This window comes from Protobothrops mucrosquamatus, unplaced genomic scaffold (assembly GCF_001527695.2).
Source record: "Protobothrops mucrosquamatus isolate PMUCROS unplaced genomic scaffold, P.Mucros_1.0 scaffold233, whole genome shotgun sequence".
Classification (NCBI taxonomy): domain Eukaryota; kingdom Metazoa; phylum Chordata; class Lepidosauria; order Squamata; family Viperidae; genus Protobothrops; species Protobothrops mucrosquamatus.
Genome location: NW_015386584.1, coordinates 842,059 through 863,266, shown reverse-complemented (window position 1 = coordinate 863,266; position 21,208 = coordinate 842,059). Strand labels below are relative to the sequence as shown.

The 21,208-nt window shown below is 34.7% G+C and overlaps 1 protein-coding gene across 1 annotated transcript in view; it reads left to right on the top strand.

The window, feature by feature from the left end:
• MTCL1 (microtubule crosslinking factor 1) overlaps positions 1 to 21,208 on the top strand; it is a 69,885-nt gene that overhangs the window by 34,957 nt on the left and 13,720 nt on the right. The window contains exons 5-11 of the mRNA XM_029283795.1: positions 559 to 714; positions 7,695 to 7,787; positions 9,139 to 9,369; positions 10,520 to 10,702; positions 14,426 to 14,593; positions 16,435 to 16,683; positions 19,914 to 20,216. Coding sequence (XP_029139628.1) covers positions 559 to 714; positions 7,695 to 7,787; positions 9,139 to 9,369; positions 10,520 to 10,702; positions 14,426 to 14,593; positions 16,435 to 16,683; positions 19,914 to 20,216 — 1,383 coding nt within the window. The remainder of the gene's footprint in view (positions 1 to 558; positions 715 to 7,694; positions 7,788 to 9,138; positions 9,370 to 10,519; positions 10,703 to 14,425; positions 14,594 to 16,434; positions 16,684 to 19,913; positions 20,217 to 21,208) is intronic.

The following is a 21,208-nucleotide window of genomic DNA, read 5'->3' as shown; positions in this document are numbered from 1 at the left end:
TCTTACACTTTTAATATGAAATGTATTTCAAAAGGTCTTGTCAAAATAAAAATCCAAAATGAAATGCCGGATATTAGTTCTTTTACATAAGGAAGGGGCGAATAAAAAGGCCCTGAAGCCAGTAAATGACTGCCTTTCATAATGCATTTCCCTGTATTCATACTGTCACAGCTGCCATACTGAATAGGGATTTTTCTGCACGGCACAAATAAGGCTGGAAGAGCCTTGTATCCCCATATACTCCATAACTTATAAGCTTGCTGTTGGTTTGACTCATGCATCCCCATTGCATGCGCCTCATAACCAGTATTTGCATTCTTTTCCCTCTCTCTTTTTTGCTTTTCAGATGTTTCAGCCCATTATTTTGCTCATCCTTATTTTAATTCTGTTCTCGTCACTTGCTTATGACACTGCATTTAAGTTGATTTTTCTGTTCATGCTTTTTTTTCTCTTGTAGTTTTTTCAATTGCCTACCTTAGCCATTTTTGTTTTTTGTTTTTTTAATCTTCTCCTGTCCTGATTTTTTTATGTTACAATCCCCACCCATGCACCTAACAGTCCAAACAAAAGGATCAGTTGGAATGGCAGCGCAGCCCAGACCATGGAGATGAGAAAGAGATTCATCAACAACAAGGCACCACAGAACCACATGGCAGAACTGATGGAGACCTTAAATTCTACAGGCCAGAAAACAAGAATTGTTTCAGTCTAGAGGTTAGCACAGCTGAATAAAAATTCCTTGAAAGGGAACAGTAATTGTCATAGAAGCCAGGGCAAAATAGAGGGAATAACTCCTTTAAGCCCTACAATTTGTATTTAACTCCACCTAATATTTAATGAAATAGAAATCTGTCAATTTTTAGCATTTTTCTCATGACAGCCAATACAGATAGCCCTCGTTTAGCAATTGACTCATTTAACAATCATTTGCTAATGGTAATGGAAAAATAACTGTATGACCAGTCCTTGCATTCATGATTTTGGGGGGACAGGATGTTCTACAACAAGGGGGCAGCAGCAGAGAAGGCTCTCTTCCTAGACACTGCCAGTTGAAATTTTCCTGCTTGATTGAGTGAGATGAGATACGCTGATGAGATGGGGAAAACTTAACTTGGCCTTATGCCATGTAGAGCTTTATAGGTGGCTAACAGTTTGAATTTGACTGCCATCTTTCCATGATCAACAGGGGGGGCTCCTTTTTCGCCTCTCCAGGGCGACTTTAGACCCATTTAGGGTCCTCTAGCAGGGCAAATTCAGCCATGGGGTGCGGAGCTCCACAATTCCTCGGCGACATCACTACGATGCAAAACTGGAAGTCTTCCTGTTAGGTGTTATTTTAGTCATATATTGAGAATTGCCATAAGAATTAGAAGAAACCGCTTACTTGAATGTCTGGTTGATAATGTGACCTAGAACTAGCCAGATTTGATTGTGGAATAGCACTTATCTCATTTTGTCAATTGTACAGTCCTATAATCTGGATTTAAGTGGTTGTATATCTTTACATCAAAATCCAACAATGAATAACTAGAAAAAATTGACTGGAAAGCAAGATTTCATTAATTCAGGTATTTCCTAAAATACATTTTCAATACTCCAATCATTTTAATGAGGAATTAATATACGCTTAATTTCTTAAATTTTGAAACAGCATTTTAAATAAAAAAGTCTATTTGAAGGAAGACAAATTTCTGAATTCAACATTTGATTCGCTGGCCATTAAGTGTATTATAAATTGACCTTTTAGATTGAAGATGGGTAGATTAGAGGTGCAGGGAGTGAAACATGTAGCATTCTGATTTGCAAGTCTTGGATTGATTGATTTAGTTGTGATTTAGCTATGCTCAAAAAGAATGAAAAAGATATATCTTCAAGAAAGACAGAAAGAACCTTGATATATACTTTAGAAGTATGTTAATAAATTAAATGGGCTATGTTGTTAAAAAGCACGATCTCTTAAAATTTTTCAAAGGTCCACGATTGCCAACTTGGTACTAGATTCCCTCTTCATGGAGAAAAAATGTACACTGTTCCAAAACCAATAATTTTATATGTTTTCAAAAAAGGTAATCAGTTTATTCAAAACACTTGCTGAAATGCAGGAAAGGATTACTGACCTGTTACGGTGGAATGGCATCAATAGCTTTATTGATCCTGATAGTAATGCAGAAGGGAGTGAGTTGTGTAACGTTAACAGCAATCCACAATAAGGAAGAGGACAGGAAAAGCTTGCAGATGTGAGGGAAGATAATGCTACTACAAGAAGTAATTTTAAAATTAAACTCAAAGGAAGACAGTGGCAAATGATTCCTGCATAGTTCCAAGAAAACTCTATGGACATGGCTGGAACATTGAGACATGTTTATATGGCAGGTGAAGAGATTCCAAGTAGAAAAACATTCATTTTCAAAATAGAACTGGTGATGATAATGTAGTCAGATCAAGCCTGCAAAGAAATCTGGTCAGTAATGAAAGAGGAATTTCTCATTTTACAAGGAGAGATGTAACTGGAATACATGGAATGTGAGAAGAATGAACAAGGAAAAACAACTTTTTTGAAATGAAAATATTTTTTGAAATAAATGAACAGGGCCTCTTTAAGTCAGTTAATATAATATGTATCAGGGCATGAAGCCAGTCAAAAAAATGGTAATGATATTTCAAAAGGATATTGCAAGTATGTGTTTAGTTATAACACAAAAAGTGTCATTCAACATTAATGTACAAGAATGTACACTTCTTAAGGGGGCAGTGGTGAAAAACACTAAAAAATTACTAAACTCAAAATTGAGAAGGGCTAAATGCAGTATTAGGAAAAAGCACAGTACTACAAATTGGTGACTGGAATGTAAACATTGGAGAAATGGAGAAATCTGGAATTAGAAGAGAACTGGACTAGGTAAAATGTAATAATGGAGAAGATTAGCAGAGTTTTGCAAAGATAATTATTTATTGAGAGAATCAACTTCAAGCCATATATATGTATACTTTACACATGGGCATTATGAGATATACAACATTAAAATAAAATTTAATACATAATAGGAAAGAGAACATAGAGAATTGCAATCCCAGTGAGTCATAGCATTCTGAAATACAGATTATAAAACAGATCATATATACAGATGTCATACAGGTGGATTATAGAGAGTAAGGATGCCATCAAGTTTTGACTTGAGAAAAATCACTCAGAATATAACATCAGTGAAAGAAACAGATTCAATATGCCATGCAGAAAAGAAATTAAGTAGTTATATAAGAATAAGAGACATCATGAAAACTAAGTGAAAAAAGTATTCTCAAAATTCCAAAGAAAAGATTCAGCTGATTTTCAAAACAAATTAAGAGCCAAAGTAAGACATAAAATTATGCATGACAATTGAACACATCTACATCAAGCAAAAAGCAAATAAGGAAATAAAGACTTTCAACAAACAGAAGAGATTAAAGAAAAAAAGTTAAGATCAGAGTACATGGGGGGGAAATCACAAGATAGATCTAGTACTCGTGGAAGAGATCTAATAGAAGTAAATGAAATTAAAGGAAGATGGAGAGGCTATATTGAAGCTCTTTACAAATTAGGTTATGGAATCATAGAACAATTTGTTCAGACATAATGTGTGAATTAACCTTCTTTCCTACAAAACGTGATATGACAGGCAATGGACCAGCTGTCAAATAAGAAACCACCAGGATCAGATGAGATGCCCATTGAACTATTTAAAGCTGCAAGAGAACAAGCAATTAAAGTGCTAACAGCTGAGAGAGTAAATTCTCACACTGTCAGAAGCAAATAGCCTTAGACCAGATAAGCTAAAGTGAGAAAGTGCAGATTGGAATATTTGGATTCATTGAAAGCAATAACCAGACATAGTCATCTTTGCCAATTCTGTTTGCAATACACACAGAAGCCTGGGACTTCTAATGCCTTCCAATTTTCTCAAAGCACCTATCCCCCTGATGTAGTGGGAACCAAGTTGGACAATAGGAAAACAATGGATTTATTGCTTAGATATAAATCAGCATTCACAGAATACTTATGGACCACAATGACTAAATTGTGCCAGAAATTTCCTTTCCCTATAGTTTCTGATCCTGCTGGTGGATAATACTAATTTCAGATGTATTACTGATTACAAAGTCAGAACCTCCCCCAATATACATCTCTCTGGAAGAGATGGAGATTTCTCCCCCTATCCTCTCTGGGCATTTTGAACAGGAGAAAAGGATGGTTAGAGTAAAAATTGTTTTCCTTCCAGAGGAGAAAAGGGAAAGGAGCTCTTCAGCCTCAATAGAGATTTATGATATGTTGTGACAGAAAATTCTTAAATAGTTACAAGCAAACAAATCAAACCAACCAATTATCAAACAAGAGAGAGATGCAAACTACTCTTTCCTCCTGAGAGTGGCTTTTAGCCTGTTTGTTACATACCATAATGCATCAGGAAAAGAGGCATAAGAATTTGAATCTCACTTTCCCTCCAAATAGGATTTGCATTAGATATATTTTGTTTCAGTAAATCTACTTAACCACAGCCTTGGTGTTATTGGAAGTCTATATTTTTTTTAATTTCTGTGACCATTGCTTTATGACAACAAATACAGAATAAAGATTCTTGTCTCTGGAGATTGGAAAAGATTAGTGTACATTCTCATACTAAGAACAGCAATGAAAAGATATGGACATTATTAAAACATTGCAGTAATTGTTCATATAAAGTTTTACCTAACATTTTACAAAAATAAATAAATAAATGTATAGTTAATGATAATGGAAGAAAATACAAGAAGTGAAGTGATGGAAGCATACTGTCCATCAAGAACATGGACAGTATGCTGGGAGAGAGAGGTTAATTCTGGAGAAGGTAACGACAAACTTAGATCATAAAGTATAAGGATGTTGCTGTGGCAACAAATGATCAAGCAGCAGTCTTTTCCATTGCAATACAATGCTGCAAAACTGGATATAGAAGAAAAGCGAAAGAGAGGATCAGGTTATAAATCTGAAGAAGTTGCAAGAAGAACCTGTCAGTCTTTGACCTATAAAAAATATTTCATTCAGATAATGATTAGCAAGAAGAAACACAAATTTTGTGTATCTGATGCAAAAAAATTAAAGCAGGAAGAAACTACTCACGATAAAGTTTAGGGAAGTTGAAGAAGGAGATAATGGATAAAGTAGATGGACAGGATCAAGGTGATGATAAGAATGTCTTTGGAAAAACTACAATTTTATTACCACAGATAATTATAATTTTGGTGGCATTCAACAACATAATTCCAGTGATTATAACAACAATCCACCACAGTTTTCTGGTGATAAACTTACCAAACACAATGGAACACATTTCTGATTTAAACATGTGCAGGATCACACTACAGGTAACAAAAATTCCTTTTTATAAAGAGGTCAATGCGCATGCAGTTTGTTCATATTTCAGCATAATAAAATTAACTATAGCCTTTCAAGAGAAAGAGCAAGGTTCAGTTATGCTGTGCAGTTCAGCAAAGGCCAGATAACATCTTTATCTAAGATGTTCCAATTAATTAACCATTGTTGAAGCATAAACCAGACTCCTCTGCCTAAAAAAAAATAGATACTGTTTCTAATACAGTACCCTTTGCTATTCAAGCCCGTTGGCAGAATGCCAGAAAAATAAATAATCAGGTTTAAAAATGTGACTATTATTTAATGTACTTCCTTCTTTAATTTTGTTTTAGCATTAGCTTCTGAAATTCAGAAGCTTTGGCTGCCTGACTCTGTCTAATCTTTTCTGCTTTAAGATTAAGGAATTAAAAATGACAGAGAGCAAAAAGAGCAGAATGCTGCAAAACATTTTAATTTATGAATTAACTTATATACTGCCGTGTAAGACTTTTTCATCTATTTATTTCTAATCAAATTAATTCTTCTATAGTAGGCATTGGCTTTGCTTTTTTATTTCTTTTAAAATAAGCATTTGTCTCTGTTCCCTTTTGGGAACTGCTGTATCTTCCCTGTACTCTATAGAATATGTCTTAATATTTCAACAGAGAACACATCACTAGCTGTATTTTTTTTCCTTTTACATAGAGTAGATATATAGTACTCAGACCTGCTTTTGCATTCCCCAGGACACTATTTCCTAACTTTGGCAATTCTAGTGAAGTCCACACTTCTTAAAATGGCCAAGGTTGAGAAACATTACCCCAAACCTACAAAGTATGCTGTTGAATTTCAGTGGGAAGTTGTAAAAAGCATGGTGTAAAAACATTTTTGGAAAAAAAAACCTGCAAATGCTGCAAATATTTATGTCTGAGAAAGTTTTAAAAATGTGGTGAGAATGATGGAAAATGATAAGACTACAAATGTTGATGGTACAACTGGAGAAATGTGACAATATAGGAGTAGCTATGTGACTAGTTTGGTAAAGAATATACTAGATTTGTAGTTCATCTTTTTCATTTCTTCAACTAAGAAAGCAAGCACCATATCTGGAGTCTTTCAAACTGATTTAGCTGATATACTATTTCTTCTATTTTCCTTTTATTTCCTATTTTGAGTTGGTATAACGCTATGATCCGGGGTGTCCAAGATACTACTCCATAATTTGGCAACTTTGGCCATGAAATTATTCTAACAGTGGACATTCATTCTCAGAGCTATATCATCGCTAGATGATTCACCCAATGGCTTTCCTTCAGCAAATTACTGGCTGTTTAATAAGATACCAGGTTAAAAATACCAGGACTGATTTATAAGAAAGAAAAAGATTCATTCCAAATTCTCTAGATCCCCATTATGGATGTCAGATCATTATTCTTTGACCAATGATCCTTGAGACCAATCCCTACATATAATATGATGAAAAAAATACTGTTTTTACAAATATTGCTGTATTATAACAGATTGAAATACATATATATGATATCCAAGCTACCTGATATTGAATCTTCAGTGTGATCTACCATGATGCCATGCTTACTACAAGTCAACAAATATTTGCATTTTCCATACCAACAGACATGTTGTACAGCAGATGACATTTCAGTTTCATTTCAAAATCCTACAGCATAACTGATAGAGTCATCATATACAGCTCAGCTGATCTGTCTTCAGAGACAAAGACTTCCATTCAGAGTCAGAAATAGATGCAGTAAATCAGCAAGCACAAAGCGTATCGCATATTCATATTGCCAATCACCAGCTCAGTGAGATATCAGCTCTTCTTCCAGGACAAAAAATAAATAAATTTAATAAATAAAATTCACCATTCACCAACATTTTAATTTTCAAGTACTTACTTCAGTAGGTACTCTGATTCCAGGAGTGTTGTGTTAATGAGACTGAAACCAAAATAAATTTTAAATCCAAAGTTTCAGATATGATAACTTTCTGAAAGTGCTTCTGTGCAGTTCAAAAACCCATGTGTATATCTGCACAGATAACTATGGTTACAAATAACCTAGCTGTCCATACCACAGCTAAAGCAGATCCTTATATGGATCTAAAATATATTGAATCAAAGTATGCATCAACAGATTCAGCAAGAGAAAATTTTTGTGCAGGTTTTTCACTAATTATGAACGGAGCATGTGTTTGAATACTATCTTGATTGTATAGTTTTGAGTATATATCCTAAAGTTTTTGTTACCTTTGTAAGAACTGTTATACTCCTAATCAACTCAGGGACTGCCATATTTTACCTGTACAGAATGTATCAATACAGGAGCTTCAGGCTCAGCTAGAGCAGGAGATGAAACTTCGACAAGAAGAGCAAGAAACCTTTTCAGAAAGGATAATTCAGGTAAATACATTAAATAGATACTGGAAGAAAATTTCATCTGCTTTGATTACTATTAGAAGCACCATATGTTTGGGAAAAAGAGTTCAAATGTTATATATGTTTGGTTATGGATAGTTAAGAATTATTGAAACAGCTTTAAGGGATAATTGATTTTTTTATCTATATAATTTTCATGTATAAATATAAATCAAATTCTAGCCGCCAGTCATTATTTGGAAAATGGATTACATGATTACAGGAATGTTATTGGTTATAGGAATATAATATGGTATAAAGTTTTGTCACTCTTACTTTGATTTTTTTGTACATCCAGTTCTATATATTGTAAGCTGCTATTATAAAACTGTAATTGGAATTTACTGAAAATAATTAGCATGTGGAAATTATTTTTCTAATAATTTTTATAAAAGAATTTTGCATAGAGAATCTAGAAATTGCTATCTTTTTTAATTATTTTACTAATATGATTTATTATAGATAAAGCAGATATGAAATTATAGATATGATTGCATAATATTTGTTTTTTTAGAAATAGCATCAGTTGATTGATGGATTACAGAACTGTAAACCTTTAGTAGGAACAGTTAATTGACTATACAGTATGTGTATGTGTTTGTCTATGTGTATATGTATGTATGTATAATATGTTTCTTCGTTTAAAAACTCAACATTGACATCTTAAAGGAGGTAAAAAACATTTGCTGGATCTCTGAACATTTGAGTTGAGAGAGATTCTTCATATTCTATGCCTGGATGGTTCATAATCATAGACATATTTTATGGATAGTTTGTTCTACCAAAATGTTCAAGGACGATTCATTACTAAGGCCCTGTCAACAAGAATCTCTCTTTCTTAAGACATAAAAATAGAACTGTACTCCTCAAAAAAAAAAGTCCTCATCCATAGGGAAAATAAATAATTTAGAATCAATCAACCCTATTGTTTTTTCTAATTATTAGTTGAAAATGAGGTTAGGAGTTGCAGTCCCCCATATAGCAATATCAAGTCCAGGATCATGTCAGCAACACATTGAAAGAATTAAGTGAAGAGACAGTGTTTATATGCAGAGAATACAAATGCTTACACTACAGAAATCTGATCCAGGTTGTTACACTAAATGAGCTGTGTAATTTTTTTTCCAGCAGGCTATTATGGTTAATTAAATTGAGTCTTCAGCTTGAGATCTTGGGGTTTCTTAAAAGATGGATCCCTTGATAAAATCAGGTGATAATAATTAGAATTGGCAATCTTGGTTTTTTACTCAAATGGATATGAGGGTGGGGGGCAGATTTCAGTAACACGTGCTTAAGGACAATATTCTATTCATGTGCATATTTGTTCTATTTAAAGTTGGAAGAAGACCATCTGCAAAACTTACAAAGAAAAGATTTAGAGGTACAAAGCTTGACTTTGCAGAACAAACTGGAAGAGAAAACTTGGAGTCAGGAGAAAATTCTGATGTATCAAGAACTCAGACATTTCAAGCAGAACATTTTTATCCTATATGTCAAATTGAAATGGTTGCTAAAACATTGGCGACATGGCAGGCAAATAGAAAAGCAAGAAGAAGACATACTTGAGGTAACTGTCTCATATTATTTAATGGAGTAAAGCTAAAATGTGATAATAATTTTATTATAGGCAAAATACATTTTAAGAAATAACATTACTTCAAGTTCAGATGCCAGAATTACCTTCATTGTGGCATTGATATCTCTGTCACAATGGTTTTAAGCAGAAAAGATATCAAACTGGTACTTGAAACAAATTAGGCTTATAAAAGAAAAAAGGTAGCAATATATATTCATTTGTGTAGTAATTCCAGGTTATATGTTATCTTTAAATTCTAAATTTAAAGATTGAGGAATAAAACAATAACTTTACAAACCCAACACTTTTCTGCTTCTCCTACAGTTTAGGTTATCTTTCTTCAGAAGAACCAAATGATACTTTACATTAAAATTTAAAAGTATTATATGAGGAAATAGAATTATAATTTATTCTGCTGCTCAATATGAGTGACTTCAGGGCACTCACTCCTTCTAGTATTAATGTATTTATCATATTTGCCATGTCTTTTATCATTTGTTAATTTTGTATTAATTAAAAGCAGGAGCAATAAAAAGAATAATTATATAACACCATATTCTATTTTAAAATTTATTTATATACTAATAATTTTTATACTATAAATATACCCCCAATATAAAGGCCATATCAATACAGTTAATTACAAAGCCTATTGTGTTAATTTTTGCCCAATATGAGATTAGAGCTATGATTCTAGAAATCCCAGAATCTCAGAAACTAAAGGATTTGTTCAATAAGATTAAAATAATGGTTTCTTTATATATACTGATTTTTAATATTGAAGTTTATTATGAAGTCTTTTTGCAAACTACAGTCCTCTAATTGTTAGCAGCATAATTCCCAATTTCCTCTCAAAGAATTCTGAGGGTATTAATGCCAATATATCTTGAAGGTACTAAATTTGGGAAGCGTAAGTAATACAAGTCATGAACAAACTAGACATTAAAAAAATAGGGAGTAACTTTTTTCTAGGATGTAACAAATTTTTATCCACTTCATCAATTTGATTTCATAAACAATTAAGTATCCATAAGCTCATAGAAAGAAATAAGGAAAATCTACAAAATAGGTAGCTATTTCATGTAGGAATTTATTTCTTTCATATAAGATTGTATTTATTTTAATTCATTTGCAATTTTAGATGGAACACCTTGATCCCATGCTAGAAATCACCTTTCAGTCTGAACAAAAAGGTGACGAAGAGGGGGAGGAAGAGGAGGAAGAAGCTTTTGCAATGACAAATTACTCCCTTCATTCCACAGTGGAAATAAGCAACCATGGACCACAACTACAGACAGCAGAGTTGTTGCAGCTACAAAAGCAGGTATCAAGGCAAATGTGCAGGTGCTTATTCTGTCATGAGAGTTATCTCTGTGTTTTGTTATTTTATCCATTCTGTCTATTCTATTTTGTATTGTAAAAGATTATCCCAAGTAGAAAGCACTGCTGAGAAAGGTATATCATTGAATGGTGGTATGCAAAATATACATGTTTATTTCACCTAAGCATTTCCATAGCAATTTACTTCCCAATCATTGCTGTAAGAGTTAATTAATCTTAACCTTTTTCTCACGAAAGTATTGAGAGAGTTTCCAATTTGGGGCATGACCTACATACAGATGCAGTGTTTAGACATCAAAATATACCAAGATATTAATTAGCAATCTCCTTTCCAAATACATGATTTGCAGTCCAATCCAATTTCTGCAAAACTATTGACAATTTAGCCCAGAAATCCTCAACTTCCAGGCCTCAGACTGACTGGTCCACGGACTGTTGAGAACCGGGCTCTGCAAGCAACGGGCAAGCACATGAATGCTTTAATTGTCCATGTGCATGATTAGGTTGTACACATGAAACTATCCCTTCTCCCCATACTGCTGCCGGCGCCAGTCTGTGGAGCCAAAAAGGTTGGGGACTGCTGATTTAGCCAATATCTTTTGATCCAAAGTATGATAACTACTGGTTTTATACAGGAAAATAGTATCATTCAATAAAATTTTACTAAATCAATGAACAATATAAATAATAAAATATAAGAATTAATTAATGACTGAAGCAAATAAAAGTAACCAATAACAGTTTCAAATTGCTGTGTTGAACATTGTTGCTACATTTAAAAGTCCAAAGCTAATCTAAATGCAAATATTTTTATAATTATTTAAATAAATCATGCTCTCTGTTCTAATGGAGTTACATGACATTTCACAGTCTTGGGTTAAAATTGAAAAGGCTTTCTGTTGCATCAGTGTTGATTCTACTAATAGTTACAAGTAAAAAGCTATATAATTAAATTGATATGTTGTAAAGTAATTATGTTGAAAATGAAAATTGGCATGGATAGTAAGAAAGAACTGGTAAAAGATGATATGGATAGAAATATTTCAGTTTGTTTATGGGCAGCAAGCAATAGCACTTAATGTTTCCAGACAAATAATATAACTAGGTTTAAACTATTTATAACAGGGCAGTTGAATTTACAAAATATTAATAGAAATGACATTCCACATTTTTTAACCTTGTATGATATCTGCGTATTTTCTTGAGATAATACTTTAAATTGTTCTGTGATAGATAAATAGTATACTACCAAGTCAAGGATATATTTTACAATGATAAATGGCTCTATGAAATTTTTTGTTTAGTTCCTTCACAAAGGAACTTTGTGCTTGTTCTGTGCAAACACAAAAATATCTACTTGCAAGGAGTCTTTTTTCTATATGTATCAAGGATTCACAGTGCAATACCTTCCTTGCCATGGCATTCACTTGCCAGCAAAAGACATTTATAATTTAAAAAATACATCAAAATCACTCTAGTATTTTATATTTAGCCTGCCTCCTGGCCCATAGATTATAACTAAAGTGGCATGTAGATTCAATACACTGCACTTATCTTTAGTCTTCATCATTCTTGAAAAACATGTATGTTTATTATTCTATGGGTTCATATTCTTAGTATTTCCTACATATTCAGCCTCTCTTCTTGTCCACCTTTAAAATTACTTAAGAAATTGGGGGTGGGGGGAGGCCCTTGTGCAACGACATACCTAGTTTATTTGGAAAATCTACTTGTAATTTTTGATGTGCCTATGCCCTTAACCCAGCCATCTAGCCCAGGCCAAACATCCTCATACTAAAAAGTAAAGTAACCTTCTGTTACTGACACTCCTCTCAGTTTCCACCAGAATTACACTGGAGTCTGAGCCATCACAATTCAAAATATTTTGTGGTCTCTTTTGTTAATTTAAGTATTTTAAGTAGAAATGTATGTATACTAAAATACATACATACAGGTTATGGTGACCATTTTAAATGTTATGAGCCATTCAGGTTACCGAGCCTCTATATCAGTGATGGCGAACCTTTTAGAGACCGAGTGCCCAAACTGCAACCCAAAACCCACTTATGTATCGTCGAGTGCCGGGTGAGTGTGGCCCATTGGCTGGGTGTGGCCCATTGGGTGGGCGTGGCTATGGTGGTAACGGCAGACTGGGTGGGACTAAAAAGTGCAATCAATCAATTCCAACTTTGCAAGATCTTTTTTTTCCCCGCGAGAAGTTGAAATGGACTGATTGATTGAAACTTTTTTTTTTGCACACGGCAGCGGAGGCCTAAAGTGAAAAGGTTTTATAAAACTCAGCTGAAGGCCTAGGACTGGGGCGACGGCGCGCGTGCCCACAGAGAGGGCTCTGAGTGCCGCCTCTGGCACCCGTGCCATAGGTTCGCCACCACTGCTCTATATTTTAGTTGTGATTTTAAAATGTGTTTTACGGAGATATTGTATTGATTTCTAATGTTATACTTTGTGTTGCTTTTGGTGATAGAAACATGAAAAATAAAACTAATACTGTTGAGAATGAGGCAAAAAAAAAAGAGTTGCCTCAACAACTGATTGTCTCAACATTCACACCTGAAATACGACCGTTCAAAACAATGACCAACACCCCCCAAATTATAGATGAACCTGTTTCAAAGTTATGACAGCTGCAGCGCTCCCCCGGTCATTCGCACTTACGACACTCCGTAGGAATGGTGTAGAGCCCTCCGCTGCCTGTCTCCTCCCAAGTGCTTAGGCCTGTTCCCCATGCCTCCTGGGAGAAGCCGCCTTTTTCAGCACCCCTAAAATGCTTTCTGAGCTTTCTGCGCCTATTTGCTGGCCCAGATCATCTGGAAAGCAGGAAAGCTGCAAAGCTCTCCTGCCTCTCTAGGCTTTCAGCCTTGCATAAAAGGCAGCTTCAGGATGAGTTTCCCAAAACCTTTCCCTAGCTTAATCTTCTCCCTCCCTCCAAGCCATTTTTCTTCAATAGAAAAAAACAAAAGGTGATTTGTCAATCTCTCTCTCACATATATACCCAAGTTAGGTGCTAAAACTATGTAAACTGTCTTTCTGCCCTCCATCCAATATCCCTTTTGAAAACCTTACCTTGATTCCAGGCTAAAGAGTAGAGAAACAAACCAGCAAGGAAAGAAAAATCTTTCTGCAGCTTTTTTTCCTCTAAGTAAAGTCATGTCTAAAAGTTGTGCCAGAAAATGGAGGATATTGAGTCTTTGCAAGCTTTAGCTGTCCATCTGAGTGCCTATAGAATCCAGTTAGGACAAAGGCTAGACTGTAGACCAGACATGTCAAACTCGCAACATCACATGATGTCGCACGACATATCGGAGCTTTTTCCCATTGCCGGCAATGGGGGGCCCCGGTTTCCTCATGCCGGCAGTTTGACATCCCTGCTGTAGACTGTCCTTTCTGTTGTTTTGTGTGTTAGGGACCAATATATTATACACTCTTTATACATAACTGTCCTGATTGTTCTAAAAAGTTCAATCATGTTGTTAAAACTTATTATTAATTAGGAGAGGTACCATGGGCAAGTCTTTTGTGGACTTGCTAAATATTTCTTTTTTCCAGATCATCTTCTTTTTTGAAGCCCACAAATATATTAAGGAAGAGAAAAGTTTTGATCCCATAGTTTGTAAAGTGGTGGTTGAATTACAATATTTCAGATAGCTGAAATATAGCTGCAGATAGCTTTGGTTTTTTTTTTTAGGCAAAGGATAATAGCCGACTCTTGCATGCCCTGAAAATATTGTTGGATAACTTCCAATCAGAACTCCAAGATGATGAGCAAGAGCGTCATGATTTGCAACAACAATATGCCACTGACAAAGCTGCGTGGGAAATGGAATGGACTAAATTGAAATGTCAACTGGAGCAGGTATGCTTTTTCCCATAATTAGAGTCAAAGCGCATGACGCTGTAAGTGAGGTACAGGTCCCTACAGAGACATGTGCAGGATCTGATGATTTCATCAACATTTTGGAAACATGAAAGCCAGTTTGGTGTAGTGATTAAGGCATCAGGCTAGAAACCGTGAAACCTTGACTTCTACTGCTCCCTTAGGCATGAAGTCAAGCTGGGTGATTTTGGGCCTTCTCTCAACCCCAGGAAGGACCCAGTGGCAAACTACTTTGAAAAATCGAAAACTGCAAAGATTTGTCCAGGCAGTCACTGACTTGAAAACATAAAATTAAAAATTAATTCATGGTACTAGTTCTGCTCCTTGGAATATGTTATTGTATGTTTACTCTGTAGGGCAGTGGTTCTCAACCTGTGGATCGGGACCCCATTTGGGGTCAATCAACCATTTTACGGGGGTCGCCAAGCAAGGCTGTCCGCCATTTTTTTTGTCCGCCATTTTTTTTGTCCACCATTTTTTTTCCCTTTTCCGGCGGGTGCCTTACCTCCCTTGGGCTGGGCCAGCTGGTGGTCGGCCTGCTCCGTCTCTGCCGCTTGCCAGCTACGCCTCGGCCGGCGCAGGGGGCGGAACCACGCATGTGTGGCGCTCCCAGGCAGGGAAAGTCCTCGACTTACGACCGATTAGGTAGTCCTCGACTTACGGCCGGTTTAGTCCTCGACGTACGACCGGTTTAGTCCTCGACTTACGACCGGTTGGGGTCACGGCATTAAAAAGGTTGAGAACCACTGCTGTAGGGTCTCTGTTGCTTTTGAATAAGTGCACTTTCAGGTGGTATTTTTGCAGTTCTCCTGGACTGGGACTTGTGCTGCTTGTGAGCCTGTGCTATCATTGGCATTGAGTAACTGAGATTATTTGTTTTCACATAGTTCATATAGCATAACAGATTTGGGAAGTGAGACAGTAGCTGCTAAACTTCTTTAGTGCCCCAAAATTTTTGCCTCAGGCTTCAGACTTGCTTGCAGTTAATAACTGCTATTAAAAACCCTTTATCACTATACAACAAGCATGCCATGAAGGTAGGAATAGGGTTCTTGTTGGAGGTGAAGATCTTGTTTCCTTTTTGATCAGCTATATAGTCTGCTGCCTCATCTTGGATTCTCACAAAGGCTGCAGTCAAAGCAGTTGAAAAGTAGCTCTGAGTATTTGGAAAATGATTAAGTTGGCTGTAAGGAAATGTCTTAATGTAGAAATTCCTCTGGGAATATTAGAAATTTTGAGAGTGTACCAAATGTAAGCAATTCAAAATGTGGGTTTCAGTCAAGAAATAATACATTTCTGTTCTTGAAAGTAGTATTTACAACTTATAAAATGAAGAGACTATCACATAAAACAATTCTTTTCAATCCAATTTTCTTATTGAGCTGAAGTTGTAATAGCCATATTCTTTTTATATTTATTTATAATTATGTATATTATTCGCTTAATATGTGCTTACATTATATAAATATAATTACATATTATTGTATTATTTTTCATAACATGCTATAATCAGTCAGGTAAAGAAGGTTGGGACTGGAAATAGATTTACATTTGAATTGTAGCTCAGACAATACCCCAAAATAATTATAAGATGTAGTACTTTCTTTGTACTATAAAGCAGCAGAGTTGATGTACATTCTGAGCCATGAATGATAAACTTCAGTGAGCGTTTTAATTGAATTGCAATCTTAAGCTACAAGTTAGATAAACATTGTTGTCATTTTATAGTTGTTTTTTCAAATCAAAAAGTTTTAAATGTCAAAGCTTATGTCGGATCCTGTTAATTTCTATGAAAAACTATTGTGCCATTTAATTTACAGCTGGAAGGGAAGACTGAAAAAGCACAGAGTCAAACTGGCCTTGATGCCACAACAACTTTCAAAAGAGAAAGAGAGGAACACAAGAAACTCTTAGCAGAGAGTCATCGATTAGTAATGGACTTGCAATGGCAATTTCAGCACAATGAGAAAAACTGGAAAAGAGAAAAAGTAGAGCTTCTAGAAAAACTTGACAAAGACCGGCGAGAGTGGGAGAGGCAAAAAAAGGATCTGCTCAGGAAGGCAGAACAGGTAAATTATGATATTCTGATTAAAACAAGATACATCTCAGGATGTGTGGCCCAAAGGAGTATTAGGTTTATGCCTTCAATAAAATGTGTTAATCAGAAAAGATGCTACCAGACTCCTTTTTGTTTGTTGCCATCGAAGACTAAGGCAGCTCTCTTTCTACAAATGAAAAGCACCCTTACTAATACCTGGGAAATTTGCTGAAGATTAAAGTTCTTTTCTTTTTTATTTCATTTCTGTCAAAAATACTGTTTTGTTTCTCTCATCACAAGTAAAAAATTTAACAGCAGCGTAATTGTAAACTCCAGCATAAGTACTTACAGGTATTCAGCTATAAGAGATGCCAAGTGTATTTTGAAGTTTCTATGGAACCAGGAGAATTAGGATTTTGCAATCATGATAGTCTTTTGCAACAAAAGTAATAATCTCTTCTGCCATGTTAAAAATTAACCAGTGGCATGAGCTTTCGTGAACTAGTCTTCGCTTTATTAGATACTTTTTTCCTTCATTTTATAGATGCATACTTTAGTCTCAGAAATGTTTGCTTTAAATATTTTTGTAATGAGTCCTTATCTTAGGCAATGTTTTTTCTTTGTTCCCAAATATAGTTACAGTATGTATAATGTTGCTGCAGATCTGCTTAAGGTGTTCATATTCACCAAAGAAAACCTTTTTATGCATTTCCCACCATTTATAACAAAAAGTCAAAAGAAATATTAGAATGTTTAATTCTCATTAAAGTACTTATAATCTAAGTACTTATTTATTTCAGTGATGAAACTTGCTAAATAACTGAGCCATCTTATATCTGATGGCCAGTTTCAAAAAATATGAAAGAATGGATTATCCTGCCTATAGATTATAATATATTGCTCTTCAATATATTGCTATTTTACACAAATAGATGTTTTCACTTAGAGGATATTTCTATCCTGAATTTCTGCCCATAAATTATTTAAACTAGATTTTGTGCTCCTGATTTTCATAATGAATGTTCAAGAAGGCTTATATGTAGTCTCTAAAGATTCATATGCCTAAACACTACTCTTTTATTTTATAAACAAACTGTACTTATAATGTTATATAGATTTCTAGACCAATAATATAACAAAATTAATATATCTTCTTAGCTCCAGGAAAAATACTACAAAATCAATTTATATCTTATTGGCTTTTAAAATCATAATAAAAATGTTTTTCTGCCACTAGCTCACTTTTTCTATCTTCAAAATGTAATACTTTGCTTATCTTCCAATAACATATAAGAAAACTATAAAGAAGACTGGACTATGGATGGATCAGTTACAGAATAACAGTTGGAAATCTGGAATTTTCAACATATATTAACAATGAAACAACATTTGTAGAGCTGGGTGTTTCAGATATATTATTTCCTGTAATTCAGCATCTTTTTAACAACCAAATGACACTTTTATGAAGTTCATTTGTGAATTCAGTGTTTGGCTATGAACAAGGGAAAAAAAGAGGATAATAGAATAGAGCTGGAAGGGACCTTGGAGCTCTTCTAGTCCAGCTCTCTGCTCAAGCAGGAGGACCTATACCATCTCAGACAAGTGACTGTCTAGCATCTTCTTAAAAATCTCCAGTGATGGAGCACCCACAATTTCTGGAGGCAAGCTGTTCCACTGGTTAATTGTCCTCACTGTCAGGAAGTTTCTCCTTAATCCCAGGTTGCTTCTCTCTTTGATCAGTTTCCAACCATTGTTTCTTGTCCTGCCCTCTGGTGCTTTGGTGAATAATGTGACCCCCCTCTTCTTGATGGCAGCCCCTCAAATATTGGAATACTGCTAGGATGTCTCCCTATTTCTTCTTTTCTTTAGACTAGCCAAACCCAAGTCCTGCAGCCGTTCTTCATATTCAAAACAAATGGCAGGCAACATGAGGTAATGATTAAGGTGTTGATCCAGGATAGTCATTCACTTTCAGACCACTCTATTTCACATGATTGTAAGTGTAAGAATAAAATGAAGTAAGAGTCCCATGAGCTTCTAGAGAAAAGGCCGGATGTAGCAAATCTAACAGATAATGACCCTGACAACAACATCAACAGATTCCAAGAGTATAACTGATATGTTAAGGGATCCATTACTTGGCTTTACTATTAGTTGATTAATTATCACAGCTGCTATTTTGTCCTTATTTATTTTGTTGAGGTTTTTATTGTTTTAATGTTTTTTAAATTGTTTTGATATTTTTTTTTTGTAAACCTCACAGAGTTGAGTTGGGCAGCTATAGAAATTGAATAAACAAACAAATTCATAATCCTTAATCATTTTACTTCTGACAATTTAAGTCAGGTTACTGAAAAAAAAGAAACGTTTCTAAAAATACAAAGCGTAACTCATTTGCGGTAGTAGTATTAGCTTATGTATTGTTGACCCACATTTTAAAGGAATAAAACTATTCTCTTTCTTTCAAATGTATGGTTATATTGTCTCCTGAGACACATCAAATCTAAGTTTATCCTACCTGTGACTACAAGGTATTACACATTTTGCAGATCATTTTTGTTATTCTCCAATTATGAAGAGGTGCTTTTTATTATTCCAGGTTGTCACATATAAACATAAAACTCAATGCCAAATAATAAATGCTTACATGGGTCTTAAATTCAGTGTATTCAGTGTATTTAATTCAGACTAGTCAGCACTTAGACTAGTCATGAGACTCACCCTATGTCAGTGTCCATCTAGAAAGAGTTTGACTTTCCTAACGTGGTACAAACTCCAAGTGGAATGATGTCCAATATCCACTCAATATGATATACATGGCATTTGTTCCTGCATACTGTGAATAGAAAACATAACAGTCTAAATGGAATACTTTTGTCAGGATTAATTTTCCATCCAAACTGCGATAGTAGTGCCTGCAAAAAGGAATTCATTGGTTAGACTTTTTAACCACATTATTTTTACCCCCCCCCCAATTGTTATCCTAAAGAAACTATAGGAAAGTGACATTTTAATGCAATAATAGTAGTGCAATTCTTTCTAGTTTTTATTCAAATACTTTAATTTAAACACTGTATAATTTTAATCTCTATCTTTATTTATACTGGGTACAATAAATAAGTTTCATATAAATAATGCTAATATAAAAAAGATAAAAGTAGCTTGAAATATTGAGGAAGACCTTGCATACTTTCTGTCTGTCTCTTAAGAATTCTTAAGTCTCTATATTAATATTTTGTCCATTATTAATTTCTTTCTCAGCCTCCGAAAGTAAATCCACCAAGGGGGGACAGCATCCTTTCTGATTCAAAAGAATCTGCCTTTCATTCATTTTCACATCAAGGGAACCATCATGTGCCTCATCCATTGGGATCAAGGTCCTATTCTGATTCAGAAACCATGCAATTTGAAGATCGATCACTGTCTAAATTGAAGGAAAGTGACAGATGCACTGCCACAGAAAACCTATTTCTAGACACCTTGTCCCTCGATTCTCCAGATGATTCTGATGAACCACAATCTCAGAAAGTGGAACAAGAGAGGTTCTTAACTTGTGTAAATGAGGTAATGTGGCTTGACTTTTATGCTATCAGTTACATGGTAATTAATACTGCTATCATGACAAATATTTTCATCAAATGCCTATAGTTTATAAGCCAGTGGCATCTTCATCCTGATCTTTATTACCTACTATGAATTGAAATCAAAATCAAGAGTGTGTAAAGCATAAGCACTATACAAAAACAAAGTAGTAACATAGTCAAATAATATTTCTAAAACACAGTAGTGAAACTATGCAAATAATGGGAAATTAGTGTAATGTTAACATAACATTACACCTTCTTATATTGTTCTCTCGGCAGCCTGTTCTTGTGGATATCCTTAATGTAAATCAATGTTTGAATATTTGTTTTATTTATTTGGGTATTTGCAGCCATAGGCAAATAAGCTAAATTAGAGTGAAAGGATTTCCCAATAGAGATATGTATGTATGTATGTATGTATGTATGTATGTATATGCATATGTGTGTGTTTGTGTGTGTGTGTGCACAAACATATGCACATTTCACAAACAAAAACAAATGTTAAAATGTGAAGAATTTCCTGAATCATTTTAAGGCAAATTTCAGCATACCAAGAGAAATTAGGGGAAGGGAATTCTAATTTGGAGAAAATTAGATGGATCTTTCTTTAGAGGAGATTGCCATTCTGTGGCAAATATAAGCCCTTCCATGGACTTGAAAATCTTACCTATCAAAGTACCAGGACAAAATGTTCTTCACAAGATAGGAAAGTTCTCCATGGGGAACACTGACTGGGTGATCCAGTTCTTTTCTTATATGTACATTCCTGGCTTGTAGTGAATTCCACTGGAAGAGAAAAAGAACATTCAATGGGATATACTTATGCTATATTTTTGTAGATGACCACTTTTGGAGTAGAAATATTCTTATAGATGTTGACATAATTTTAAAAATTGCCCACAAACTTAATCTGGAGACCAAGGCAATTGCTTTTTTGCATGATCTATAGGAGTCCATGCTGGCAATGCATCT